Here is a 27,902-nt window from a genome sequence, read left to right as displayed (position 1 = left end):
TGAGTGCCCCCAACAAGCACTGGGGGCAACCAGAGCATCTTTTAAAATAATAACTTTTATTGTACATATTTCAGGTATACAGCTTGATGCTATGGGATGCATATAGACAGTGAGAAGGTTACCATGATGAAGCAATTAACATATCCATCATCTCAGAGTTACCTTTGATTTTTTGTTCTTGTGGAAAGAGCAGCTAAAATCTACTCATTTAGCATGAACTTCACATACAGTACAATTTTATTACCTACAGTCCTCATGTTATACAGTAGATTCTAGCCTTGTTCATCCTACATACCTGCTACTTTGTATCCTCTGACCTTTAAAAAATCCCTTTCAACCCTTTGACTCTGGGATACACACCTGAAAGTATAATGTCTCTGACTAAGTGAGATTACTTTGTACGCACTTACAGCACCTTGTGATTTGCCTTCATAGACCTCATGACAGCTCTAGTTCTGTAGTGATTGTTCATTATCTGTTAAGTGTCTGTCTCCCCATATGAGTCTAAGCCCTAAGAAGGCAGGGACTAGGTCTCACTGCTGAATCCCCAGCACCCAGTTTAGGGCCTGACCTTCTAGTGAGAAGGAAGGAAGCTAGGGAGGGAGGAAGCGAGGGAGGGAGCGAGGGAGGGAGGGACAGAAGAAGGAAAAAAGGAAGGGAGGGAGGGAGAGACGGTGGGGAGGCTGAGGCAGGAGGATCAGTCGAGCCCAGGGGTTCGAGGCTATAGTGAGCCATGATCAGGTCATTGCACACCAGCCTGGGCAACACAGCGAGACCACATCCCTTTAAAAAAAAAAAAAAAAAAAAAAGAAGTTAGGAATTGGGGCTGGACTGGACCAAGGGAGGTGGCATTAATGACCTTAAAGATCCCCTCAAAGTCAGGGGCTCCATAGTTCTGTAAATACCGGGAATTCAGAGTTGCATCCTTTGGAGCCCAAGGAGAGGCTCAGTGCTAAGTGGCCACTGCCTTCTCTCTTGCAGCCTGCCTACAGCATAGGAGCTGTGACGCCTGCATGTCCTCAGACCTGACCTTCAACTGCAGCTGGTGCCATGTCCTCCAGAGGTTTGTGCCCAGGGTTACCCGCTGACTCCCACTGGCCGACCGTGGAGGTGGGGAAGAGGGTGGCACAGCCCCGCTCCTGGCCTCACTGCCCACAGTCAGCCAACATGAGAGTATCTCTGGTCAGTGCCACTCTGACTCTTAGGACAAGAACATGGCCTGGGGGCTTCTAGAAGACCATTTAGGGATTCCAGCTGCTCAGGCTCCCTCCTCACACCCAGGAGGAGAGGGTTCATCCTGGAACAGGGCTTCTCAGAGTGTTCCACAACTGTGGGCATTAGACCTTGGGCTCCGGTTAAACACACAGATTCCTGGGACCCATCCCAGACCCTCTGTATCAGGATCTCTGGGAGAGAACCCAGGAAGCTGCATTTTAACATCATGCTTTATCTGCAAACAAGTGTGAGAACTGCCAGTTCAGAGACAAAGTCTGGTCCAAAGACCCATGACCCCAAAACATGACCTCAAGATCTTTCTTGGGCTGTAAGGGATTTTTCTGAAGACCAGGGGTGTGGACTACAGGCATCCATGGAAAGTCGGGAGAGCTAAAAAGCTGTGTTTGCTTGCTTTTAGAAGCTCAGAAAGTTCTGGGTGAGATTCAGTTTCAGTGATAATGTTCTTAAATCCATCTCCTCTTCCACTCCTTGTTCTGAAATCATTTCCTCACAGATTAGACTCAGAATTCAAGCTCTGTTCCCTGTCCAAGATAAATAAATGACAGGAGGAGGGGGAGGAAAAAGATTTCCTTGGGGACTAGAGTTCTCATGAGAGTGGGAAGTCCTATGAACTCCGAGAGCTATTAAGGCAATCTTGAAAATTGCTAAATTATAGTCTCTGAGTTCCTGTGCAGCTGTCGTGCTGCTCCTTTCCAGTGCCTTTTTTTTTTTTTTTTTTTTGAGAGAGAGTTTTGCTCTTGTTGCCTGGGCTGGAGTGCAATGGTGTGATCTGGGCTCACTGCAACCTTTACCTCCCGGGTTCAAGCGATTCTCCTGCCTCAGCCTCCTGAGTAGCTGGGATTACAGGCACACATCACCACACCCAGCTAATTTTTTTGTATTTTTCTAGTAGAGATGGGTTCCACCATGTTGGCCAGGCTTGTCTCAAACTCTTGACCTCAGGTGATCCACCTGTCTCGGCCTTCCCAAAGGCGTGAGCCACTGCCCCGGCCCCAGTGATTTCCTTTGCCTCCGCGCCATTGCCCACTCTGGAGTCTAAGAGTAACATTAATTCCAGGATTCCTTTGCTCCTTTCCAATATCCTGCTGCAAGTGTAGAAGTTCTCGTGTTTATAGGCAGCCTGCCTAGCACATAGGACACAGCTCTGGGCCCAGAGGGGATGGGGTGTGCCCGTCAGGTCTCCCAGGTGTTCTTCCCACCAGCTGTGCTTTTATTCACTCTCTTGGGGCCTCAGATTGTTTACCCTGTAAAATGGGCTGGGGTCATGTGATCCAGGAAGATGTGGGAACAAACACACTGTTACTTAAACTCCTCGAACAGTTTTTGTTTTGTTTTGTTTTGAGATGGTCTTGCTCTGTCATCCAGGCTGGGGTGCAGTGGTGCAATCACAGCTCACTGTGGCCTCAACCTCCTGGCTCAAACAATCCTCCTGCCTCAGTCTCCCCTGTAGTTGAAACCACAGGTGCACACCACCATACCCAGCCATTTTTCTAATATTTTGTAGAGATGGGGTCTCACTTTGTTAGCCAAGCTGGTCTTGAACTCCTGGGTTCAAGTGATCTGCCCTCCTTGGCCTCCCAAAATGCTGGGATTACAGGTGTGAGCCACTGCACCCAGGCTATCAAGAAGCTTTTTTTTTTTTTTTTTTTTTTTGAGGCGGAGTCTCGCTGTGTCACCCAGGCGGGAGTGCAGTGGTGTGATCTGGGTTCACTGAAAGCTCCGCCTCCTGGGTTCTGGCCATTCTCCTGCCTAAGTCTCTGGAGTAGCTGGGACTACAGGCACCTGCAACCACGCCTGGCTAATTTTTTGTATTTTTTTTTTTTTTTTTTTTTTTTTTTTTAGTAGAGGTGGGGTTTCACCATGTTAGCCAGGACGGTCTCGATCTCCTGACCTCGTGATCCGCCTGCCTCGGCCTCCCAAAGTGCTGGGATTACAGGCGTGAGCCACCGCGCCCGGCCGCAAGAAGCATTTTTACAAAGCATTCAGCATCCTTCGCATGAGACTCACAGAGCCTCAGAAAGAATACGTAGGATAGACCCCAGGTTGGTTCTTCCTGGAGCAGAGCACTGCAGAGTAGTCTGCAGACTGTGAGGCTCTCCTTATACCTGGAGGGCTTATAAAATGCAGATTCCTGGGCCCCATCCCACTGAATATGATCCTCTGGGACCAGGATCCCAGGAATCTGATTTTTGAAGTTGTCCCTCTTGTATACTTTCAAATTTGAGAACCATGGTCTGAGCAATGGAGAGATGGCCTCAGATGAGCCCTGGGATCCTGGGGCTGGCTGCCACCACATGACTCAGCTTTCACAAGCGCTGAGCCATGAGAATTGCAAAATGGGTCAGATGACAGCCAAACCCTCCCATCAACACAACCCCCATTTAAAGCATATGCCCAAATTCAGAGACTATGAGTTTAATGAGGGTTGAGCCCTCCTCAACATTAGGAGGTTGGTCAGGCTGGGGGAAGGGCAAGGCCTCTGACTGTGTGCATCTGCAGGGGTTGTGTCAGCAAAGAGGAGCACAGAGAAACTCCACCCCGGGGAGCACGGCTGGTGCGGGCTGAAAACCATCCCATCCCCAGGCGCCCCATGGGCCTGGGCTCACTCCTGCACATTGTCACTTCTTACAAGCTCTCTGGAGCCTCAGCTGCAACTGACAGCTGAACCTAGGTCCCTAAAAACCCAGAGGGCAGGGCCAGCTGACATGGTCTCTCTACCAACAGCTGCAGTCAGTCTCTGCATGGTTCTCTGCTCCCCTCCCCTCCACCCACTTTGCCTTTCACAGCCTCCCAGAGCTTTTCTCCTTGCTCTTGGGCTGGAATGGATTTAAACAATTTCATCTCTCATGGCAAGTGCTTGCCCGCCCCCACCCCCCATGACCCACTCTGGAGTCTAAGGGTAACATTAATTCCAGGATTAGCTCCAGAAACGGGGGTCATAAACCCATACCAAAGGCTCAATCTTTGAAAGAATCAGTTAGCACGGTCTAAAAGAACCTTTTTTTTTTTTTAAGAGACAGGGTCTTGCTCTGTCACCCAGGCTGGAGTGCAGTGGTGCCATCATAGCTCACTATAGCCTTAAATTCCTGGGCTCAAGCAATCCTCCTGCCTCAGCCTCTCAAAATGCTGGGATTATAGGCATGAGCCACCACACCCAGCCCTAAAAGAAACTTTAGTTCTCAGCCTCCAATAGCCTTCCTAATCCTCCATCCCCCAAAGTAGTGGGCATAGAGGACCTGACAGGAGAGTGTGGCTGGCTCAGTTCAGCCATCCCTGCTGCAGGAGGAGCAGCTCAGAGCCCAGAGGCATCTGTAGAAGGAAAGACTGACAGCTCTTGGCAAGCCTTGGCCCTTGGCCTCACCAAACCTCAATGGGTGCTGGTACAGTTAACCTGCTGAGAATTCCTTCTTGGCACTGGTGGTTCATGATGTTATTCTTCCCATGCAGACATCTCTGGGCTTGAGTAGGGCTTGGTGGGTTCCCCTAGCACCAAAGAGTAAAGAATGAAAAGTTGGTAATGATGCATGGAGAACATTCTCTGGTGCATCGTCATGCCCCCATCCTTTCCCTACAGGGGCGCTTGGTGTCTTCCAGCCCAGATGAGCTGCCCAATGCCCTCTCCGGAGACCCTTGTCAGCCAGTTGTCTCCCAGCCTCTGGCAGGACCATCATTCCTGCCCTTGAATGATCACACGGGGAAGTGTTGACTAAGTCTGCTGATGCCTACCTTTAGCCCCACTCTCTTTCCCAAGTTTAGGCCCCTCAACAACCAGGATGAAAACACGTATGTGAATTGCCTGGATTCTCAGCAGTGTCATGGCAGCTCAGAGTCAAGGCGACCTTGAGGATCACTGGAGCTCATGCAGTCCTGCTAGCCCCTACACCTACTCACATGGGCAGATGTGGCCTTGGTCCTGGGGAGCTGGGTCAGAAGGAAGGCAGGGATGCCACAAATACCTTCATCTTCCGGGGAAGTAGAGGGAACAGGAGTGCCTGACTACCTCGGCCTGGGGACCTTAGCTCCTCTTCTCACTATCAGCAGAGAGTTGTTACTGAACAGTGAAAGGGGAAGGCTTCTTTGTCGATCCCATCATAACTCTGACCTTTTGGTCCTCCTGCAGATGCTCCAGTGGCTTTGACCGCTATCGCCAGGAGTGGATGGACTATGGCTGTGCACAGGAGGTGAGAAGCATAAGTATCTGCTGCAACTCCTGTGCCAGGTGGTGGGGAACAGGAGGGCAGCCGGTAGGGCCCGCCCCTGGAAACTCTTCTCACGGTGGCATTAGCTCTTGGCAATATCCTCCCTTCCATCTGAGATTTGTTTTCCAGGCTGCCTTGAGCCAATCAGACCCACTTTGGAAGGTTTCAGAGGGCTCTGTGGGTCTCTGAGACGAGCATTCTGATGCCTTGGCCTTAAGTGGGCAGCTCTCAAGGAATTCTTTTGGTGCATGCAGAGGGGATGTTGGGCATGGCCTCGGCCACTGCTGGCTCCTCTGGGAGACTGTGCACCTGCTGACGTTAATGATGCACCTGCTAAGCCTCTGGTCCTCTGGCTTTTGAGAAAGGCAGTCATTCTGGGAGTGAGGAGCGTGGTTCCAGGCATCTCCTCTTTAGAATCCCATCCAGGTTCCTTCTCACTGCAAGAATTTTCCAGTGCACTCAACACTGATTCTGGGTGGAAAGCATCCTATGCTCACACCATAGACTAACACAGATGGGTCTATTCATCTGTGCCCTCTTTTTTGCCCCCTCCCTTTATCTCTTCTTGCAAAGCAAGCATGCTGCATGTGCCAAGCATGTCACTGTGAGTTGCCCTACCCTTGCTCTTATTTAACCTGAACCAAAAGCTGGGGGCCATTGTCCTCATTGATCAGAGGGGAAAACTGGGGCTCAGAGAAGTTCAGTGAATTGGCCTGCATCCAGCTGCTAGAAGGTGATGGGCCCAGCATTTAAATATCAACTCTCCAGACCCCATGGCCATACACTCACCATGGTCTATTTATTAGTCTGAGACTGGGCTTAAAAAAAATCCTGTCCAGACGCCTACTTCTGAAGTTAGCTGTTGGTGACCGTTCAGATTTGCTCTATTTATTTAAGATTGGCATCTCAGCTCCTTCCTTGAGGAAGGATTTGAAGCAGCTGACAGATAAATTGCCCTGTAAGATAAGATGCTTTCAGGATGAAGGGAAAAGTGTAAATGCATTCAAGACCCAGCACTGGCTCTCTCCTGCAGGCAGAGGGCAGGACGTGCGAGGACTTCCAGGATGAGGACCACAACTCGGCCTCCCCTGACACTTCCTTCAGCCCCTATGATGGAGACCTCACCACTACCTCCTCCTCCCTCTTCATCGACAGCCTCACCACAGAAGGTAAGTTCTGACCCCAGGTGGGGAGCAGAGAGGAGGCCAGGAAGGAGAGCTACCCCTCTGGGGTCCCCTCTCTCTCCCTGACAGGGATGATCTCATGGGATGGGAACTGCCCCATCCTTTTATAGCTAAGGGGGCCTGAAGTTCAGACAGTTTAGGTCACTTGCTGGTGAGAAGCAGAGCCAGATTTGGAACTTGAACTCTACTCCTGGGCTCTAACCACTGTGCTGGCCTACATCAGGGCTACCCAACAGAATTCATTGTGAAGGGGGGAAAAATTAATATCCCAGCCCAGTGCCAGGTATTTTATATAACTTATCTCAGCTAATCTTAATAGCAGTCCTCACACAACCTGAAAAGGCTCATCCCTGTAGCAGGTATGAACTCAGTCTATACACTCAGGCGTGAGAGAAAGGCTGCCTTGTTTTTCTGTAAGTTCACCTGGCTTCTCACTTTCAGGCCCTGGAGTGATGGATGGGGAATTCCACCTCAGCTGTCCATCCACCCTGACTATTCAGGTCTGGCCATCCAGGGGCTTCCCTGCTACCCAGAGGCCTGGGGGTCTTGGTTGAAGCTGCCAGAGGTTCATCCCCCTGAATGTACCAGGCAGTGTCCCAGGAAGCCTTGTGCAGCCTCCTCCGGTCCTAGGCCTCAAATCTCTTCCCTTTCTCCCATGCCCCCTCCAGGATTCTGTAGCTATGTCTGAGACATTCCTCTCCCTTATCCTTTTTCAATACCCTGCATCTCGGTCAGGCACAGTGGCTCACACCTGTAATCCCAGCACTTTGGGAGGCTGAGGTGAGCGGATCACTTGAGGCCAGGGGTTCGAGACCAGCCTGACCAACATGGTGAAACCCCGTCTCCACTAAAAATACAAAAATTGGCCAGGCACGGTGGCTCACGCTTGTAATTCCAGCATTTTGGGAGGCCAAGGTGGGAGGATCACGAGGTCAGGAGATCGAGACCAGCCTGGCCAACACAGTGAAACCCATCTCTACTAAAAATACAAAAATTAGCTGGGCATGGTGGTGGGCGCCTGTAATCCCAGCTCCTCGGGAGGCTGAGGCAGGAGAATCGCTTAAACCTGGGAGGTGGAGGTTGCAGGGAGCCGAGATTGTGCCACTGCACTCCAACCTGGGTGGCAGGGCAAGACTCTGTCTCAAAACAACACAACACAACACAAAACAAAACCCTGTATCCAGCTTTGAAAGCCCCTTCCCCTTAGGCTAAGACTGAAAGACTTGTGGGTTCTTTACGGCCTCGCCTGAACCAAATATCTGCTTGAAAGGAATAATGGCAAGAAGGAAAGGAAAGAAGAAAAAAGTTAATATTTTAAAACATTATTCAGCCACGATTTTCTTCCCCCTCTAACCCTATGTTAGGATTTTTTTTATTTTTTTATTTTTTATTTTTTTGAGACAGGGTCTCACTCTTGCCCACGCTGGAGTGCAGTGGAGTGATCATGGCTCAGGCAATCCTCCAACCTCAGCCTCCCAAGCAGCTGGGACTGCAGGCATGTACCACCATACCTGGCTAATTTTTAAAAATTTTTTGTAGAGATGAGGTCTCATTGTGTTGCCCAGGCTGATCTCAAACTCCTGGGCTCAAGCGATCCTCCTGCCTCAGCCTCCAAAAATGCCGGGATTACAGGCCTAAGCCCCCATGCCTGGCCCACAGTCCTTTCTTATAGCTAAGGAAAGAGGCTCGTAAAGGGGCAAAGTAGGTTATTCAGGGTTATGGGAAGGGTAAGTGGTGAGATGTTCTTTCCACAGTGTCCCCTTTCTTTTTTCTTTTTCTTTTCTTTTTTGAGACGGAGTCCCGCTCTGTCGCCCAGGCTGGAGTGCAGTGGTGCAATCCCGGCTCACTGCAACCTCTGCCTCCCCGGTTCAAGCAATTCTCCCACCTCAGCCTCCCAAGTAGCTGGAACTACAGGCGCACACCACCACACCCAGCTAATTTTTGTATTTTTAGTAGAGACGGGGTTTTGCCATGTGGGCCAGGCTGGTCTTAAACTCCTGACCTCATGTGATCCACCCACCTTGGCTTCCCAAAGTGTTGGGATTACAGGCGTGAGCCACTGCACCTGGTGTGTCCCCTGCCTTTCTAAACGTTACCTAGAAAACTAGAGAACAAGGTCAGCGACCCATGGGCCTGGCTGGGGGGAAGTTGTGGAGGAGAATGAATGAATGATAGAAAGCACCAGCATTTGTGGGGACCAACTACATGCCCCGTAGGGTGCTAAACTAACGCATAAATTAATATTCAGTCCTCCCAACAATCCTGGATCTTGATACTGTTATATCCCTGTTTTATAAAGGAGACACTAAGGCTCAGAGAGGCAGATAACTTTCCCAAGGTCACACAGCCAAGAAGGGATAGAGTTAGGTTTCATCTAGCTCCAAAAGCAGAGCTCTTTCCCCTCAACCCCACTGCCTCTCTTGGTGCTGAAAGAAATGGAAAAGGGTCTATGTGAATTCAGGGTCAGGGCAGAGTAGCAAAGTGTGAAAAAGTGAGTTAGATTCCGACAGCTCTAATTACTCTGAAGTTGCTCCGGAATAACAAGGAGCTGGCACTGAGAGCAGAACGCGTGGTGGTGCTGCAGGGGATGAAAAAGAAGCAGAGGCTGGGAGAGGAGGCTTACGCCTGTAATCCCAACACTTTGGGAGGCTGAGGCAGGCGGATCACTTGAGCTCAGGAGTTCGAGACCAGCCTGGGCAACACGGCAAAACTATGTTTCTACAAAAAATCAAAAATTAGCCAGGTGTGGTGGCACACATGTGTAATCCCAGCTACTCAGGAGGCTGAGGCGGGAGGATTGCTTAAGCCTGGGAGGTTGAGGCTGCAGTGAGCTATGACTGCACCACTGCACTCTAGCCTGGGTGACAAAGTGAAACACTGTCTCAAAAAAAGAAAAGAAAAAGAAGCAGAAAGAAACTTTGCCCTTTGGGGAGTTGGTGATGGAGTCCAGGGGTAACCTTCCAGTCAAAGAAAGCTCCTCCTACAAGGAGGTAGTCCGTGATTAGTTACTGCCAGTTAACCCCCTAGACTTACTGAGGGCATGTTCTGAGCCCAGCACTGGGCTGGGGTGGGGAGGGGTGCTGCAAACACACCCTGCCCCACCCAGAGGGTTTAGCCAGACAGTGTCTGGTGGAGGCACAATGTCAGAGGCTAGAAGGGGGGCTGTGGTGGCGTGGGGTGCCCAGGGCATGGCACTTGGGGGCCAAGCCTAAATCCTGACTTATTATTACTGAGCCCCCTGGGCTGTCCTACAGCCCACCATGTAGGTCCTCTGTCCTACAGAGGTAGGGAATTCTGTTTGCCAGTTTTATTATCTGTGTGCATCCCCTGCCAGCTAAGGAATGGGTCTCATTTCCATGTTTTTCCTGGAAGAGGTGGCAAAGACTCTGAAGTTACGTCTATAAGAGAAAAAACTTTTTGGAGGGTGGAACAGGATCTTGCTATGTTACCTAAGCTGGACTTGAACTCCTGGGCTCCTCCCACCTCAACCTACTAAGTGCTGCAGGTACGTGCCATTGTGCCTGGTTTATAAGAAAAAACATTTTTAATGATGACTTCCCCCCACATGCCCAACTTGCAAGGCATCTTGGCAGGACAGTTTGAGTCACTCTCCTGCCCGTGTGGTTACAGCCCACACAGAGAGACTTGCAGAGGCAGGTGTGGGATAGAGTCTTTCCCGTACATACTATGAGGGTACAGGCTCTAACAGGGAGATTGAATGAAGGGACCCAGCACTCCAGCCAGAGGGGCCTGCCTGGGCAGGCAGAGGTGGAAAGCAGCAGGGCAGGAGGAGTGGGAGACATGGGGGCTGGATTTAAGAGCTGTTCACTTGCAGTCAAACGCTACTCACTTAAATGAACCAGATGACCTCTGAGTGGCAAGTAGCTGTCACAAAGCCCATGCATTTTATTCCAAAGAGAGACAGGCACTCACCCAGAACAACTGTGTGCAGAAGGGCTTATCTTATAAGCAACAGAACAGAACACCTTGATAGCCACAAGAAGTGACAACTAACAACAGAAAATGACCACTCATTTGATCAACACTGCATGCGTTTCTTCCTGTGTGAGTTCTCATGTGATCCATTAACTCAGGAGCCAATGTGCATTACACGGAGCCCCAGCAAGATGGCAGCTGGGAACCAGCCCACGGTGAGTGGGAGAGAGGCTGCGTGGGCACAGTGTGGCCACCTTCAGTCACTCTGGGAGGGACTGGCAGTGGGTGGCACTGTGTCCTTTTGTCTACCAGTGGTAGGTGCAGACTGAGCTATAATTGATCTTCAGTGGTCTAGATTTGCAACAAGTTGATTCAAATCGAGTTAATCTGCCCAGTGATATTTAAGTTACTTTGTTTAGTTTTGATGAATCAATTCATTATTTTCAATTTGCAGTAACAAAATAGATTCAAAGCTGTGTTTAAAATACCTTGTTAGGCCAGGTGAGGTGGCTCTCGCCTGTAATCCCAGTGCTCTGAGAGGCTAAGATTGCTTGAGCCCACGAGTTGGAGACCAGCCTGGGCAACACAGTGAGACCTCATCTCAAAAAAATCTTTTTTAATTAGCCAGGCGCAGCTACTTGGGAGGCTGAAGTGGGAGGATCACTTGAGTTCAGGAGGTCAGGGCTGTAGTGAACTGTGATTGTACCACTGCACTCCAGCCTGTGTGACAGAGCAAGACCCTCTCTCCAAAATAAATAAATAAATAAATAAAGTTCAGGTGCTTAGGGCAAGAATCTTCAGTCATTTATAGCATTCTCCTGACATGGAACTCTTGCTTTTCTTTCCCCATAAAAATCTGCATGGGAAGGAACCACAGGAAGGGTGGACCCTTGAAACTTACTTAGAAAGCCACAGGCTACAGGCCTCGAGGTATAGACAGAAAGTGGGTTGGGACTCTCTCCGGCACACTACAGCCCCAGGGAGTCTCCAAGCTGATCTGACCTTGTGACACATACAGCCCCTCTTCAAACCCTTACACAGCTCTTTGTTGCCCCGCAGAAGAGCGTGCACAGCCTCCTATTGTTCTCCAGGCAGCCGGCCCTCCACTCCCAGCCTCCCAGTCCCCGCTCATATACTCCCCAGCCTCCAGCTACACTCAACTGCTGTGTGACTTTGAGCAAGTCTCCTCCCCTCTCTGAGCCTCAGTTTCCTTACCTCTAAAATGAAAGTTTGGGCTGAACTTTCATCCCATCTGGACTCAGAGTGACAAAGGCTGTAATGATTCCACTAATCTCGCTCCTTCTGTCTTCTCTCTTCGAAGATGACACCAAATTGAATCCCTATGCAGGAGGAGACGGTGAGTACAGAACTGCCTGCCCTCAGTGTCAGACCCAGCGCCTCTTGGACCCACCCCAGAAGAGGGTGCAGCAGTCGCCTGGGCTATTTTTATGAGTGTGGAGAGGGAGCAACAACAGCCTGAGCATCCCAGACCTCCTGCTGGGTGGGGAGGCAGGGGGGCTTCTGGGCACAGGTGCCCTAGATCAAAGGAACATGTCTACCCTAGACATTTCTCATCTCAGCCATGAACCTCCTGTGGTTCTTCTCCTGGCTCTCTGTCCTTGAATATTCACTGGCCAGAAACGAGTGGGAGGAGGGGAAGGATTGAGCCAGGGCAGGTATAGGTGGGGCCTGTGGCCATCCCCTCTGATCCCCATGAGCTCATAGTCAGCGAGGGGTGGAGAGCAGCTTCTCTTTCCTCACTCAGGCTGGCAGAGGACATAAAATTGTCCACTACAATTTTTGCAGGGTGCCAGAAGGCGGGACTCCCTGCAGCCTCCTAGGATGACCTAGAAAGATAATCTCCTTTCTGAGGGTGGGAGATGCCCCCACCTCCCCTGCCCTTTGCCCAGAGCCAGCTCAGGCCTTTGCTGCAACCTGTGCAAGAGTAGAGATGAAAGTGCCTTCCGGCTCCAGGGGCTGGAGATTGTCATCTGGGCTTCCAGCAGGAGAGGAAAGATTATTAATGCAGCACAGTGTGATGGTGCCCCCCAGCAGAGGTGGAGCCATTGCTCCTCCACAGGCAGTGGGTATGAGTGTGCGTGTGTGTCGTGGGGGTGGCTGGGCCATAATCCCCTCGCTGTGCACCATGTGCTTATCAGCAGAAGCCCTCATCATCAAATCATCAGAGCCACCGCAGGCTGTGGGCTGATTGCCATCCAGGTCAGGGGAGGCTCACTTGGGGCATTTCACCTCAGTCCTCCCACCTGTTGGCAGACAGAGGCCCTAGCCATGCCCTGGAGTGCCCCAGGATAGTTTCTCTCCTGGGTGTCCTCTGCTTACAGAGTGCAGAGCAGAGCAAAGGGGATGGGGAGGACAATGGTTCTGAGTGCATGCAACAGCCCGTTAAAACTCGCCACCCCTAGTTGCCTCCCAACCCACCCACTAGCTATGTAGGAAGAATGCAACATTTTTGTTGCCAGCCTGCTCATCTGTCTTCTCCACCTCATTATCTCCACATTCCTTTAGGATAGGGTGAAGAGGCAAATAGCGACCCCAGGTAGTGTCAGGGAAGTAGGTTTTTTAGTGGTGGGCACTGAATTTGTGTGTCTGTGGGGAAATCACTTAACCTCTCTGTTATTTCCATTACCTCGGTCATGCACAAAAGGGGTTGAGCTTCCAGCTCTGTAGAAAATACTGTCTCCCCCTGGGACGTATTTCAAATGCCTGGGATGTTCTCAGAGGGTGACTGTTGGCTTATTAGCTTCCAGAGGACCTAGATCATTCCATAGACTTTCTTTGAGCTTCTCTGACGGGCCTGCTAGTTTTGTTTTTTTGTTTTGTTTTGTTTGAGACGGAGTCTCACTCTATCGCCCATGCTGGAGTGCAGTGGTGTGATCTCGGCTCACTGCAACCTCCGCCTCCTAGGTTCAAGCTATTCTTCTGCCTCAGCCTCCTGAGTAGCTGGGACTACAGGTGCGTGCCACCATGCCTGGCTAATTTTTGTATTTTTAGTAGAGACGAGGTTTCACCATGTTGGCCAGGCTGGTCTCGAAATCCTGACCTCAGGAGATCCGTCTGCCTCGGCCTCCCAAAGTGCTGGGATTACAGGGGTGAGCCACCGCGGCCAGCCCCTGCCAGTTTTTTTAAGAGCTGAGGACACAGAGTTGAATGAGACATCATCCTTGCCCTCCAAGAGGTCACAATCTGGGAGTGGACAGTGATGGGAAAAACTATGGTCATTTGCCATCATAACAGCTAATACTTATTGAAGTCATCCAAAATGGGAGACATGGTCCTCAGTGCTTGACATGGATCATCTCCTTTTGACCTTCACAATAACCCCATTAGGTGGGTATTATTATCCTTGTTCAACAGAAGTGATAATGAAGACACAGAGAGGTTATATAATTTGCATAAGGTCACATAGCTAGTAAGTGGCAGAGCATAGATTTCAACCCAGGCAGCCAGATTTCAGATCCCAAACTCTTAACCCTCCGATGCCCTTTGTGGATTCCTTAATAGCACTTATGTAGTGGCACAGATATCAGAGAGAACTTCTCTTATGATCCTTATTAGACATTTGGGGCAACTTTTAGGTGATTTTGGAAAACTACCCAGATGGTGTCAAGAACATGAATGCCTTACTCATAATGATTCCAACTCCCGCCCAACCTCTTCCTGTATTGGATAAGTGGACCCAAAGGCTCTGTCAGCTTTCATCTCTGAGACTGTTAGAACCCAAGACCCCATGGTTCAACCTTCCCTGCTCCCCTGCAGCCCCTGTCTGCCCTAATGATCTCTCCACAGGCCTTCAGAACAACCTGTCCCCCAAGACAAAGGGCACTCCTGTGCACCTGGGCACCATCGTGGGCATCGTGCTGGCAGTCGTCCTTGTGGCGGCCATCATCCTGGCTGGAATTTACATCAATGGCCACCCCACATCCAATGCTGCACTCTTCTTCATTGAGGTCCGTGTCATCTGTGGCCACAGGGCTCCCGTCTGCTTCTGCGTCAGCGTCTCCTGGGCCATTCGGTCCCTGCCTCTCCCCTTCTCCCTCTCCCCTGCCACATACCTGAGAAAACTTCATCCACCCCATCCTAGCACATTTCAAGATGGCTGGCGCCCATTAAGTCCTGCACCCTGAGAAATCAGAACCTCAGAACTCCCTCGGCCCTCCTGTCCTGTGGAACAGCCCCTCTGCTTTTGTTCCCCCATTTGTGAAATCAGAAAAGAATCCCCAGAGGAAAGAAAGAAGGCCACAGTGCCACATAGTGCCCATCTAGTGGCTGTGCAGCCTATCTCCAGTGATTTATGGTCTCATGCCCAAATGCCAGGCTCAGTACTTACTCAACGCCATGATAGAACCAGGGTCTCTGCCTCTTTTGCCTACTGATACCTGCTTTTAAGGTTAAAATTGAGGGGCACGTGCAGTGGCTCCTTCCTAAGATCCTAGCACTTTGAGAAACCAAGGCAGGATTACTTAAGCACAGGAGTTTGAGACTAGCCTGGGCAACAGAGCGAGACCCCGTCTCCACAAAAATTTAAAAAATTAGCCCAGCATGGTGGCACGTACCTGTGGTCCCAGCCGCTTGGGAAGCTGAGGTGGGAGGATCCCTTGAGCCCAGTGGTTTGAGGCTGCAGTGAGCCCTGACCATACCACTGCACTCCAACCTGGGCAATAGAGGAGACCCCATCTCTAAAACAGAAATAAAAATAAAATAGACAAGCCAAATAATGATAAGAGCTGCCCTCTGGGAGCTTTAATTGAGGATGCTAAGTTTTGAATGTCTCAATTCTGAAGAGCCAGCCTGAGGGGCAGCATGGGATGTGAGGCTCAGCCCCTTCACTCGGAGCTGCAGAGCTCAGCAGCTCCTGCCCCCAGTCCTCCACTTCTGGCTTCTTACGAGTTCCCCACGGAGTGCAGCAGTGGTGCCTCTGTGACCCTAGTCTCCTCCATGTGGGTCACAAGCCCACCAGCCTCATTAACCCACAGGCCTAGGTCGTTCCCCCAGTTTCTTAGGAGGCTTAGTCATTCTGAAGTCTTAGCCTACCTGGGTAACACCTGGGAACTGCAGATCCCTGGGCCACAGGGATTCTGATAGGGCAGGTCTAAGGCAGGCCCAGGAATCTGCATTTTATTTATTTTGAGACAGAGTCTCACTCTGTCGCCAAGGCTGGAGTGCAGTGGCACAATCTTGGCTTACTGCAGCCTCCGCCTCCTGGGTTCAAGCAATTCTGGTGAATATTGTCACATGAGAGATACTCAACCTTCTGAGTAGTTGGGACTACAGGCACGTGCCACCACACCCAGCTAATTTTTGTATTTTTAGTGGAGACGGTGTTTCACCATGTTGGCCAGGCTGGTCTTGAACTCCTGGCCTCAAGTGATCTGCCCATCTTGGCCTCCCAAAGTGCTGGGATTACAGGCATGAGCCACTGCACACGCCAGAATCTGCATTTTAATAAGCCCCCTGTTGACTCTGATGTGGACCCTGTGCTACCTTGGAGGGTTATCTTGGCATTTCCAGAGCCTCAAGCATCATGCCAGCCATCTCTGAGCCACTTCCTCACATTGCAGTCCCAGGTCTCCACTTGGTGTGTTGCTGAACCTTTTATCTGTGAGTTCTGCAAACCATGCAGTGAAGGATAAAGTGTCCTCCTTCCACACTCTAGCTTCCGGCAGGTTTCCCAGTGGTTGGGGGATCACAGCAGGGAACATTTTAGGGAGAGGGTCCCTGAAGGTCAGTTGTGTGGCTCCTGGTAGGCCCCAAGTGCCCCAGGGCCCTTGTAAGAGAGAGTCTTGGTTAGCTCTGTCGCTCAGGAGTGTGGGGTCCCCATGGGGGCGGGGGCATGCCCACTGACTTTGCCTCTGTGCCTTCTGCAGCGTAGACCTCACCACTGGCCAGCCATGAAGTTTCGCAGCCACCCTGACCATTCCACCTATGCAGAGGTGGAGCCCTCGGGCCATGAGAAGGAGGGCTTCATGGAGGCTGAGCAGTGCTGAGAACACCAAGTCTCCCCTTTGAAGACTCTGAGGCAACAGAAAAGACAGTTAAAGCAAAGAAGAGAAGTGACTTTTCCTGGCCTCTCCCAGCATGCCCTGGGCTGAGATGAGATGGTGGTTTATGGCTCCAGAGCTGCTGCTCGCTTCGTCAGCACACCCCGGATATTGAAGAGGGGGCCAAAAAACCACCACATGGATTTTTTATAGGAACAACAACCTAATCTCATCCTGTTTTGATGCAAGGGTTCTCTTCTGTGTCTTCTAACCGTGAAACAACAGAAGAACTAACATAACTAACGCCAATTTTATTTAAGGGGCCTTTACCTATTCCTGCACCTAGGCTAGGATAACTTTAGAGCACTGAGATAAAACGCAAAAACAGCAATCATGCCGCTGGCAAAACTAACTCTGGGATTAAAGGGGAAGCATGTAAACAGCTAACTGTTTTTGTTAAAGATTTATAGGAATGAGGAGGTTTAGCTATTGTCACATAAGAGACTGTTAACCAAGGACAAAGAAGTTCTGCAAACCTCCCCTGGACCCTTGCTGATGTCCAGATGTCTGTGGTTGTCAGCCCCTTCCTTTCCCCCTGACCTAAACATAAAAGACAAGGCAAAGCCCGCATAATTTTAGGACGGTTCTTTAGGACATTAGTCCACCATCTTCTTGGTTTGCTGGCTCTCCGAAATAAAGTCCCTTTCCTTGCTCCAACTCCTTGTCTCTCAACGTATTGGCTGTGACGCAGCAAGCAGAATGAATTTGGACTCAGTTACAGGCTGTCAATGGTCTGCTCTGTAGCAGTCTCAGAGCCTCCCCGACCCACTACCTGGAGATAGCCAGATAGCCAGATGCCCTGCTCCTGGCCACCTTTAAAGCCCCTACATATGACACAGGTTAACTAAAGTCAAGATTGGGGCTGCTGCATTCCAGGGTCCCTAGACTCACAAGCTGGTCCTTGGCCGGGTGCGGTGGCTCACGCCTGTAATCCCAGCACTTTGGGAGGCTGAGGCAGGCGGATCACCTGAAGTCAGAAGTTTGAGACCAGCCTGGCCAACATAATGAAACTGTCTCTACTAAAAATACAAAAAATCAGCTGGGTATGGTGACGCTTGCCTGTATCCCAGCTACTCAGGAAGCTGAGACACGAGAATCACTTGAACCTGGGAGGCAGAGGTTGCAGTGACCTCAGATAGCACCACTGCACTCCAGCCTGGGTGACAGAGCGAGACTCCATCTCAAAAAAAAAGAAAAAAAAAAAAGAAAGCAGATCCTCATGGCTATAGAGTTGGCATCTTAGCCCCAGCTTCTGTAGCTCTGAAAGCCTAAAGAAGGTGTTCTCTCCATCTGTTAAACACACTATAGCGGCTCTCAGCCCTTGGGGCATGTTATAATGGGAGGGAAGTCAAATAAGAGGAGAGAAAAGAACTCAAGGGGGAAACTGCATTTTTAGGCTTTGCTCTCTTACCTTGCCCTTTCTACTCAGAACCAATAACTTCTGCATCAAAACATGTTACAGCCTGCATCAAGGGCTTTACCCCAACCTGCAGCCCAGCTTTCCCTGGGCGAGCTTGCTATGCGCGGCCACATTTACCATGTGGGGCTCCCTATTCTGATGGCCTGTTCGGTGCCGGGTTTACTCACTGGCCTGTTCTGGTGTCAGTGCCTGTACATACCTCCAAAGGCAGGACTTGCCTGATAAAAATTTTTCCTCCTCTGAACTGGATTTTATAGGCATTAAAGACAAGTCGGGTGGTTAGAGGGCTCCTTGAGACAAACCTAGCAGGGAACTGCAGGTGGATTCTGTTGAGAGGCAAAGCACCTGAGTGGTTGGGACACAGGCAGCTGGCATGGGAGGGACTTTTTTTGAGACAGGGTCTCACTGTGTCACCCAGGGCAAGGATGCCCAAAGACACGAGGTTGGAGAGGCACCTGCCAACTACTTGCTTTCCCTGGAGCCTGCATGTGCCTGTGGGGCGGGGAAGCCTAGGGGTCTACGGCTGCCTGAGATGGGTGTGCACAGTGTGTGAAGTACCTACCTCCTTGCCTTGCTGGACTGTCAGCCAGTCGCAGGGCCGGCCACAAGACCCATGTCTCCATCTGGTCACACGCCATAGCTACCAAGTTAACCTGCTCTAAACTTTGGAGAACTGGATCTGTCCAATAAGCACTTATTTGGCCAAGCATGATGGCTCGTGCCTGTACTCCCAGCACTTTGAGAGGCCGAGGTGGGAGTGTTGCTTGAGCCCAGGGGTTTGAGACCAGCTTGGGCAACAACAACAAAAATGCCAGGTGTGGTGGGGTGCACCTGTAGTCCCAGCTACTAAGGAGGCTGAGGCAGGAGGATCACTTGAGCCCGCGAGGTTGAGGCTGCAGTGGGTCATAATCATGCCACTGTACTCCAGCCTGGGCGACAGAGTGAGACCCTGTCTCAAAAAAAAAAAAAAAAAAATAGAACAGAAAAAGAAATGCTTACATTGTCAGGGATCCTGTAGACAATCACTAACTCTATGAGATGCTTGGTTCTATTTTTTTGGGAGACTTTGTCTAAGTGTTTTGGCTTAAGAAATCCATAGGCCTCTCTTGGTGACACATCTCTAGTACTTTTTGTCATAAACAGGCCGTCTGCCGCCAAATACCTCCACTCCCCGTGCCACTGACATCCCATGGGTCAGCCAGGCTTGCTTTGACTGAGGCCAAGGCATCTGGAACTTTCTCTACCTGCAGGGGCTAGCAGCAGAGGCTTCTCCACATCACCACCCCTTCCTCCACTCCTGACATTCTTTCCCTTCAGGGATCCAAAATGGTTGGCCAAGCTCCCAGTGGGAAAACGTGTGCTGGAGTTGGGGAGTGAGATGAGTGTGCTGTCCATGGAATCAGGCCACAGCAGGAACTGCCCCACTGGCCATTTGAGACACACACAGCTGGTAAATGCTTTGCTGGCGGGCTGTGCTTCCTTCATTCAGAGAGCTCTGTTACAGCCCACTGTGTCCTTTAGAAGCTTGAAAGGCACCCAACTCTTTGCTGCACTGTCCTTTTTCTTCCTCAAATTCAGACTTTCCTTCCACCGGCAACCCCTACTCCACCCTCAGCTCTTCCTTGCCTGGTTTATGAAGCAGAGCTGAGGCCCCACGTTTCCAACTCTGATTGTCACTCGCATCCTCACAAAGGATAAACCATGGAGCAACTGGAAAACCATCAGCCAAGCGTTCGGATGAGTCTGGTTATTGGTCCAGCCCCGACCAGATTCCCTTACACTTAACTCACTTCTTTCTTTGGCAATGCCCCCATGACATGTATCAATGGGTATGACTAAGAAGAGGCTGTGATCTAACATTTATTTGCTGCCATTTTTTACTCTGACTGGGGAGAGCTCTAGATTTAAATTCTAAATGTTCTTCAGAAGCAGCCCCAACTCATCACTGGGAAAGAACTCCCCATGCAAACCAGCTAAATTTGAGAGTTTAAACCCCCTGCCCCCAAAACTTCCCACAGAGCTGGGGAGTTGGTGGCAACTTTCCAAGTCAAGGTCTTGCTTGGGAAGTCCTTCACTGCATGGCCAGGTGCAGTGGCTCACGCCTGTAGTCCCAAGTACTTGGGAGCCTGAGGCAGGAGGATCGCTTGAGCTCAGGAGTTCAAGGCTGCAGAGAGCTATGATCATCCCACTGCATTTGTTTAAAAATAAATTTTTAAAATTTGTGTGTTTTATCAGGGGTCTCCTGTGCAGTGTATCTGTGTATGTTTGTGTGTGTGTTTGTATACAGCCTTGTCCAATGTTTTGAGCAATAACATATGCACACACAGGTATTTTGTTGCTAAAGAGATTGGACAAGGTTGTAGCTGTGCTCAGGCTTCAGCTTGGTTTGTTAAATTAAGAGAGAGATAAACAATGACAAGAGCTGCCAGCCAACCACACTATTCAAAAAGCAAAGTGTTCACCACTAAAGCTGACCATTCATCTGGTTGCAGGCAAAGCTAAGGCTCTCTCTCCTCTAGTTCCTGGAACAGACTCACAGATTGGCATGAAGCACTGATCGGAGGCTGCACTCAGACTCCCTGGCCATGCAAACCTACACCAGAAGAGTCAGTGTCACAGATATGATGCGGCCAATCTCTGTCTCCAAAAACCTACCTGAACTTAATGGTACACTTGAAAGATCTGGGGACTGAGGGCACCCAGCCTTCTAAAACACAATGTATTCACGTGTTTAGTGTAAACTCTCTGCATGGATTCTCAGTTTAATAATAAAAGGAAGCATTCTTTTACAACTCCTGCTGTGTACAAAAGAAAGTGCAAAGGATTTGGAGTGGCATTCCGAAGATCACCACACATACCTTGGTTCTGATGGCTGCTGGACTCTGACTTCTTCGCTGAGACATGGCTGTGGGAACAGCCTCCAGCTATCTGCTCATCAGAGGTGCTTTCCTCAACCTCCTGCACCACCTCCAAGAGAAACAGCCTAAAAAGAAACCCCAGCTGTTTACTTACATTGGTCTGTAAATCCCTGGAAGTAAACCCCATGCATTTTTATCTACTGTCTGAGGACATACAATAAATCTGAGAAAGTCTATGCCGTCACATTTCTGGATGCTTTGCATTTGAACAACTTTAGCAGCCTCATTGTGTTTTTATTACTTTGTGGTTTTGCTCACAAAACATGCTGTGTTTGCCAAATCAAGAGGAATGTGTTAAAAGAAGACAACGTGAACTGATGGAGAAGGTGCTGAGCTGGATGGGGAGTGGGAAGGTGGGAGCTTGGCCTCAGCCCTGCCCCTGAGTAGCAGGGTGATGTGGACAAGTTACTAGACTTCTCTGGGCTGGCTTTCACCCCTGTGAAATAGGAGGTACTAGACTAACTGGTCTAAGGCGGGACCTGAGCAATCAGCTGCCTGGTCCTTTTTCAGGTCACACAGCAACTTAAACCAAAGCATGCCTTTCTCTTTCATTATCCCCATAGGGTGACCAAATTGTTCTATCCGGGACTCTCCTGGTTCTAACACACAAAGTCCTGCATCCCAGGAATCTCCTCAATCCTGGGCACATCGGAATGTTGTAGAACCAAACCACGTCTTCTCACCTGGCGCAATAACACCACATGTCCACACTGAGACTTTGCAACAATAGAGAAACGAAAGCATTTGTTTGCAGGACTCCAAGCAAGGAGAATTGGGTGGCTTATGCTTAAGATATGAACTCTTGATGGCTTGCAGGTAAGGATTTTTTTTTTTTTTTTTTTGAAAGAGTCTCACTCACTCTGTTGCCCAGGCTATAGTGCAGTGGTGCGATCTCAGCTCACTGCAACCTCTGCCTCCTGGGTTCAAGCGATTCTCCTGCCTCAGCTTCCTGAGTAGCTGGGACTACAGGCATGCACCACCACGTCCAGCTAATTTTTGTATTTTTAGTAGAGACGGGGTTTCACTATGTTGACCAGGCTGGTCTCAAACTCCTGGCCTCAAGTGATCTGCCCACCTCAGCCTCCCGAAGTGCTAGGATTATAGGCGTGAGCTGCTGTGCCCAGCTGCAGCTAAGGATTTTAAAAGGCAGGAGTAAATTTCAGGAAAGCAGGTGTTACAGGTAAAATCATAAATCAATACATAGAAGCTATACGTTGGTTTGACCTAAAAAGGCAGGATGTCTCAAAGCAGGACCCACAAGTCATAAGGTGGGTTCAGAGATTTTCTGATTTGCGATTGGTTCAGGAGGCGAAGCTTTGTCTAGACATGTGGGATCAGCAGAAAAGAATGTTAGCTCTGGCTCATGGGCACGGCCTCCTCCAGGTCCCTCAGGAAGAAATTTAGAGCGAACTATAGTCAGAGTCAGTCCTCAGCACCTGCTGATCTGAGGTCTACATGCCAGCGGATCCCTTTTGGAGGGGTCTGGCCTTCTGAAAAACAACTCAGGGACATACGTTAAGATGTTATCTTAGGCCGGACGCGGTGGCTCACGCTTGTAATCCCAGCACTTTGGGAGGCGGAGGCGGGCGGATCACGAGGTCAGGAGATCGAGACCACGGTGAAACCCCATCTCTACTAAAAAATACAAAAAATTAGCCAGGCGTGGTGGCGGGCGCCTGTAGTCCCAGCTACTCGGAGAGGCTGAGGCAGGAGAATGGCGTGAACCCGGGAGGCGGAGCTTGCGGTGAGCCGAGATCATGCCACTGCACTCCAGCCTGGGCAACAGGCGAGACTCCGTCTCAAAAAAAAAAAAGATGTTATCTTTAGTTTCTAGAGAGGGGAACCAAACATCTCCTGGCTCTAACTTCCTCAGCTATTGTTTTAGACTACTATTACCTTCCTGCTTATCAAGTTGCTTATTTACTTCTCAGAGATAGCTGGGATTTCCCTGAAGGAACTCAAGATTTTCCTTTATCCCCATGTGTGGGTGTCCCCAGCTCCCTCGCCATGTTTGGTCCCTCTACCCTTGGCACAGCCCTCCCACCCCATTGGCTGAAGAAATAATGATTTCACGCACCTGGAAAGCACTTTAGACTCTAGAACCTTGCTAGTTAAAGTCTGGTCCAGGGCTAGGCACAGTGGCTCATGCCTGTAATCCCACCAATTCGGGAAGCTGAGGTGGGAGGGCTGTTTGAGCCCAGGAGTTTCAGTCCAGCCTGGGAAACACAGGGAGACACTTTCTCTCAAAAAAAAAAAAAAAAAAAAAAAAATTAGCTGGGCAAAGTGGTACGTGCCCTGTGGTCCGAACTACTCGGGAGGCTTGGGCCCAGGAGTTCCAAGCTTCAGTGAGCCATGATCACGCTACTGCCCTCTAGCCTGGGGGACAGAGCAAGACCCTGCTTTAAAAAAATGTAAATCTGTATAATAAAGTGTGGTCCAAGCCAGGTACAGTGGCTCATACCTGTAATCCTGCTCTCTGGGAGGCCAAGACGGGAGGATGGCTTGAGGCCAGGAGTTCAAAACCAGCATGAGCAACACAGCGAGACCTTGTCTCTACACACACAAAAAATAAATAAAATAATAAAGTGTGGTCCAGCCAGGCAGCATTAGCATTCCCTGGAGTTAGCTGGAAATGCAGCACTCAGGCCCCTCAACCCCAGAACTACTGAGTCCGAATCTGCATTTGAGCAGCTCCCCAGGTGACTCCTGTAAAGGGCATGAAAGTTTGAGATGAACCATTTAGGAAGCAATTCTACCTACATATTGCAGCCTGTTGGAGAAGCACTGTTTTTCCATTTCCCAGATGAGGAAACTGAGGCTCAGGGAGATGGCTTACTTATTTATTCACTTGATCCACATTCATTAAATGCCTGTGTGCCAGGCACCATTAAGTGACTTGCACAAGGTCACACAGCTAGTAAGTAGAGAAAATCCCCAAGCGCAGATTTTTGGATTCCCATCTGAGGTTATTCTCTGTGTACCTCAGGGTGTTGCCAGAACCACGTGGCCACAGTTTAATATAGAAGCAGATTATGGATTATGACAGACAGACTGCTCCAGGCCTGTAGAGATCCTCGAAGAGATGCCTAGTGATGACTTCAGATCCTCGCTGTTGGCTCACGAAACTGTGAGCTTACCATCTATTTATTTGCACAGTCCCAGGAGCTTGAGAATGTCCTAGTTGTTGCTGCCTCCTTCTCATCCCACTGCCCACACTAACGACCCTCCCACATGAAGAATTAGAAGCACTCCTCACAAGCCTTACAGAGCGCCAGGCGATGCCTCCATCTGATTTATCTTCTTGGATGGAGGACAATGGATTACTTCCTTTGCCAAGATGGGGCCGGAGGTGCAGGGAGGAAGGAAGAGGGGCAGAATCTTTACTTGAACTGTGAAATCCAAAGAGAAATTTTGTGGGAGATGATTTTTCTGATGTTCATAAAACATTTTTACATTTGGTCCCTAGAGATAGCTAAATTATGCCTACAGTTTTCCACAAAGCTAAAGCATTGAAAAAAAAAAAAATCACCTGAATACGGGCCAGTAAAATTTCATTATACATTCCCAGAGTCTTGGGTTAGAACCTTCCCTTCCAGCTTCAGTCTTTCCCCTTTTTCAGTCTGTCCCCCTCAAAGTTTGTGTGGTTTTGTTTCTTTGTGTTTTGAGACAGGGTCTTGCTCTGTTGCCCAGACTGGAGTGCAGTGGCACGATCTCGGCTCACTGCAGCCTTTACCTCCTGGGTTCAAGCAATTCTCCTGCCTCAGCCTCCTGAGTAGCTGGGACCACAGGTGTGTGCCACCATGCCCGGCTAATTTGTGTGTGTGTGTGTGTGTGTGGTTTTTTTTTTTGCTTTTTGAGATGGAGTTTCGCTCTTGTTGCCCAGGCTGGAGTGCAGTGGTGCGACCTCGGCTCACTGCAAGCTCCACCTCCCAGGTTTGAGCAATTCTCCTGCCTCACCATCCCGAGTAGCTGGGATTATAGACATGCACCACCACGCCCAGCTAATTTTGTATTTTTAGTAGAGATGGGGTTTCTCCATGTTGGTCAGGCTGGTCTCGAACTCCCGACCTCAGGTGATCCGCCTTACTTGGCCTCCCAAAGTGCTGGGATTACAGGCGTGAGCCACTGCACCCGGTCAATTTTTGTATTTGTAGTAGAGACAGGGTTTCTCTTTGTTGGCTAGGCTGGTCTTGAACTCCTGGGCTCAAGTGATACGACCACCTCAGCCTCCCAAAGTGCTGGGATTACAGGCATGAGCCATTGTGCTCGGCCTTAGATCCCATTTTTAATTAACAGATGAAGATGCTGCTCTCAGCAAACCTGTGCACTGACTCTGCTCTCCTAAGGAACATTAAGTAATTCCAAGAGCCCCTCCTCAAGGCCAAAGGGGCAGCCTCCTGCAGGGCCTACCTTCCCCTTCTCAGAGCCTCCCTTTTCTCTCTTTTTTTCAGAGACAGGGTCTCAGTCTGTTGTCCAGGATTCAGTTCAGTGATGCAATCATGGCTCACTGCAGCCTTGAACTCCTGGGCTCAAGTGATCCTCCCACCTCAGCCTTCCAGGTAGCTGGGACTACAGGTGGGAACCACCATGCCTAGCTAATTATTGTATTTTTTGTAGAGATGGGGTCTTGTTTTTCTGCCCAGGCTGATCTTGAACTCCTGGGCTCAAGCAATCCTTTCATCTCAGCCTCCCAAAGTGTTGGGATTATAGGTGTGAGCCACCACGCCCGGCTGGAGCCTCCTCTCTCTACAGCTGCTGACACCTCTCTCTGTTCCCTGGGGCTCTTCTCCCCCAGGCCCATTACAGACTGAGCAGAATCCTCCCAGCTGTGCTCACTCTTCCCTCTGCCTCTGTAGACAAGCACTTAGCTCTCTTTCACCATGAAGAAGGAGCCACAACTAACAAAATTAGGCAGAGGTAAACATTACTTAAAACCAAAGGTCCTGGTCTACTGACTTTTGGCCTCTGGGATGGTACTGCTGGTGGTGTTGCTGGCAGCTCACATTTACTGGGTGTTTCCTATGTTCCAGGCACATTTTAGGAGATTTACTTGTGTCGTCATCTATGGGGTGGGTGCTACTGCTACCTCTACCCTACACAGGAGGCCACTGAGGCACAGTGCAATAGGGAACTGTATTTTTTGTATTTTTAGTACAGATAGAGTTTTGCCATATTGCCAAGGCTGGTCTCGAACTCCTGGTCTCAAGTGATCCGTCTGACTCAGTCTCCCAAACTGCTGGGATTACAGGAATGAGCCACCGTGCCCAGCCTGATCTTTAAATTTTTTCTGTAGAGATGGGGTCTCACTATGTTGCCCAAGCTGAGATTTCTTAAAAAGGGACAGCATAAAATGACATGGGGTTTACCATCAGTAGGTTTGAGTTCAACCTCAAGCTTCCATAATTCTTGTCAGGAACCTTAAGCAAGTCAATTAACCATCCTGAGTTTGAGTTTCTTAATCTAAAAAAACCAGAGAATTGGAAGATTAGTGTGGCAATGCATCTGAAAATATTCTGTAAACCAGAGTGCTGGACAAATGCTATCTATTATTGAATTCAGCACTTCATTTCAGCGGAGCTAGGAATTCCATATTTGGAGCCACCTTGACAGGAGATGTCTGAAAAAGCTGCTTCCGGTCACATGACTTTTGGGCTCCGTGGACAGCCATTGCTGAATAAAACTTAGTGACGACATAGAAACCAGAATGGGCCACTGCAACATTTGGGAAGACCCGGACTGAATACAAAAGGTCAAACTGGGAAAATGCTGTGAACAGAGAAAGGTGTGGGGGTGGTCCTACGCCAAATAAGCGCATGAAATCTCACGCCCAGAAAACAAAACCGCCCATGCCTTCATATTCCCCAAACCCTTCGAGAAGGATGCAATTCTAAACACTTCCCACTTAACCAACAAGTTTTCTTCTTAAGATCCTAAACTTTAAGAAGTCCTAGAAGGTAAAATGTGCTGACTGTGGAGAGGTACCTCTCCGGGACTCTCAAAATCTGTTTGGGGTAGCTGTCCGCTGGGGTCCCCTCTAGAATTAAGAGTCCTTCAGCAGGCCAGGCGCGGTGGCTCACGCCTGTAATCCCAGCACTTTGGGAAGCCAAGGCGGGCGGATTACCTGAGGTCAGGAGTTCGAGGCCAGCCTGGCCAACAAGGTGAAACCCTGCCTCTACTAAAATACTAAATTAGCCAGGTGTGGTGGCGGGCACCTGTAATCCCAGCTACTCCGGAGGCCGAGTCAGGAAAATCGCTTGAACCCGGGAGGCGGATGCTGCAGTGGGCTGAGATCGCGCCACTGCACTACAGCCTGGGCAACAGAACAACAGTGTGTCTCAAAAAAAAAAAAAAAAAAAAAAAAAGAGTCCTTCAGCAGAGGCTGAGGCAGGTGAGGTGCTGAAGCAGGACTCTGGAACTCCCAGTTAGCGGGTGGGCGGCTTTCTCCATCCCTCCCTCCACCCTGGCCCCAGCTCACATGCAAAGCCTCGGCCGTGGGTCCAGAGCTCAGCTCCCACACTAGCAAGGTTCTGTCACTCTTGGTGGGAACCGCAAAAGGTAACAGATCCGCCATCCTCCCTTCACTGAGCCTGCGCGGCTAAGGCTCACACAGCACTGCGCCTGCGCAAGGCACGCCCGCGCTTTTTTTTTTGTTTGTTTTTTGTTTTTTGTTTTAAAGAAGAGGCTCAGGCGAGGGGCGGGGCGGCACCCGGATCGCTCCCTCGCCCCTCCTACCTGGGGCGGGCCTGTGAACCTGTTCTCCTCCAGCCACACCGCCACGATCCCTGAGTTTAGAACTTCCATTCAAGTGCATGTTTAGGGTAGAGTCCCAAAATGGCCTGACAGCATGAAAGGGTAGGGACATGTTTATAGCAGCCAGTTTCATCTTCACTCCTGGTGGAGATTAGGGTACTAAGTATTAGCACTACCTACTGAGCTTGTGGGAAATAACC

The 27,902-nt window shown here is 49.9% G+C and overlaps 1 protein-coding gene and 1 long non-coding RNA gene across 5 annotated transcripts in view; one reads left to right on the top strand and one right to left on the bottom strand.

Annotated features, from left to right (window-relative positions):
- Positions 1–17,271, top strand: part of PLXDC1 (plexin domain containing 1) — a 91,776-nt gene extending 74,505 nt beyond the window's left edge. The window contains exons 9-14 of the mRNA XM_055258056.2: positions 982–1,063; positions 5,357–5,417; positions 6,469–6,604; positions 11,877–11,912; positions 14,363–14,523; positions 16,441–17,271. Coding sequence (XP_055114031.2) covers positions 982–1,063; positions 5,357–5,417; positions 6,469–6,604; positions 11,877–11,912; positions 14,363–14,523; positions 16,441–16,560 — 596 coding nt within the window. The 3' untranslated portion in view covers positions 16,561–17,271. The remainder of the gene's footprint in view (positions 1–981; positions 1,064–5,356; positions 5,418–6,468; positions 6,605–11,876; positions 11,913–14,362; positions 14,524–16,440) is intronic.
- On the bottom strand, positions 37–27,557 carry LOC129470355 (uncharacterized). Of its 4 annotated transcripts, XR_010118170.1 has the most exons (6): positions 27,428–27,460; positions 26,319–26,412; positions 23,030–23,192; positions 20,893–21,017; positions 11,771–11,895; positions 37–4,719 (listed from the first exon to the last, which is right to left on the bottom strand). It is a non-coding gene; the product is annotated as an uncharacterized lncRNA (long non-coding RNA). The 4 variants fall into 4 exon arrangements; XR_010118169.1 differs by lacking the exon at positions 23,030–23,192; XR_008653220.2 differs by lacking the exons at positions 23,030–23,192; positions 26,319–26,412 and having other exon boundaries at positions 27,428–27,557.
- Positions 27,558–27,902: the final 345 nt, after the last annotated feature.

Source organism: Symphalangus syndactylus, chromosome 20 (genome assembly GCF_028878055.3).
Source record: "Symphalangus syndactylus isolate Jambi chromosome 20, NHGRI_mSymSyn1-v2.1_pri, whole genome shotgun sequence".
In the NCBI taxonomy this organism is placed as follows: domain Eukaryota; kingdom Metazoa; phylum Chordata; class Mammalia; order Primates; family Hylobatidae; genus Symphalangus; species Symphalangus syndactylus.
The sequence above is the reverse complement of the archived record's forward strand: the minus strand, read 5'-3'. Positions and strand labels throughout refer to the sequence as shown.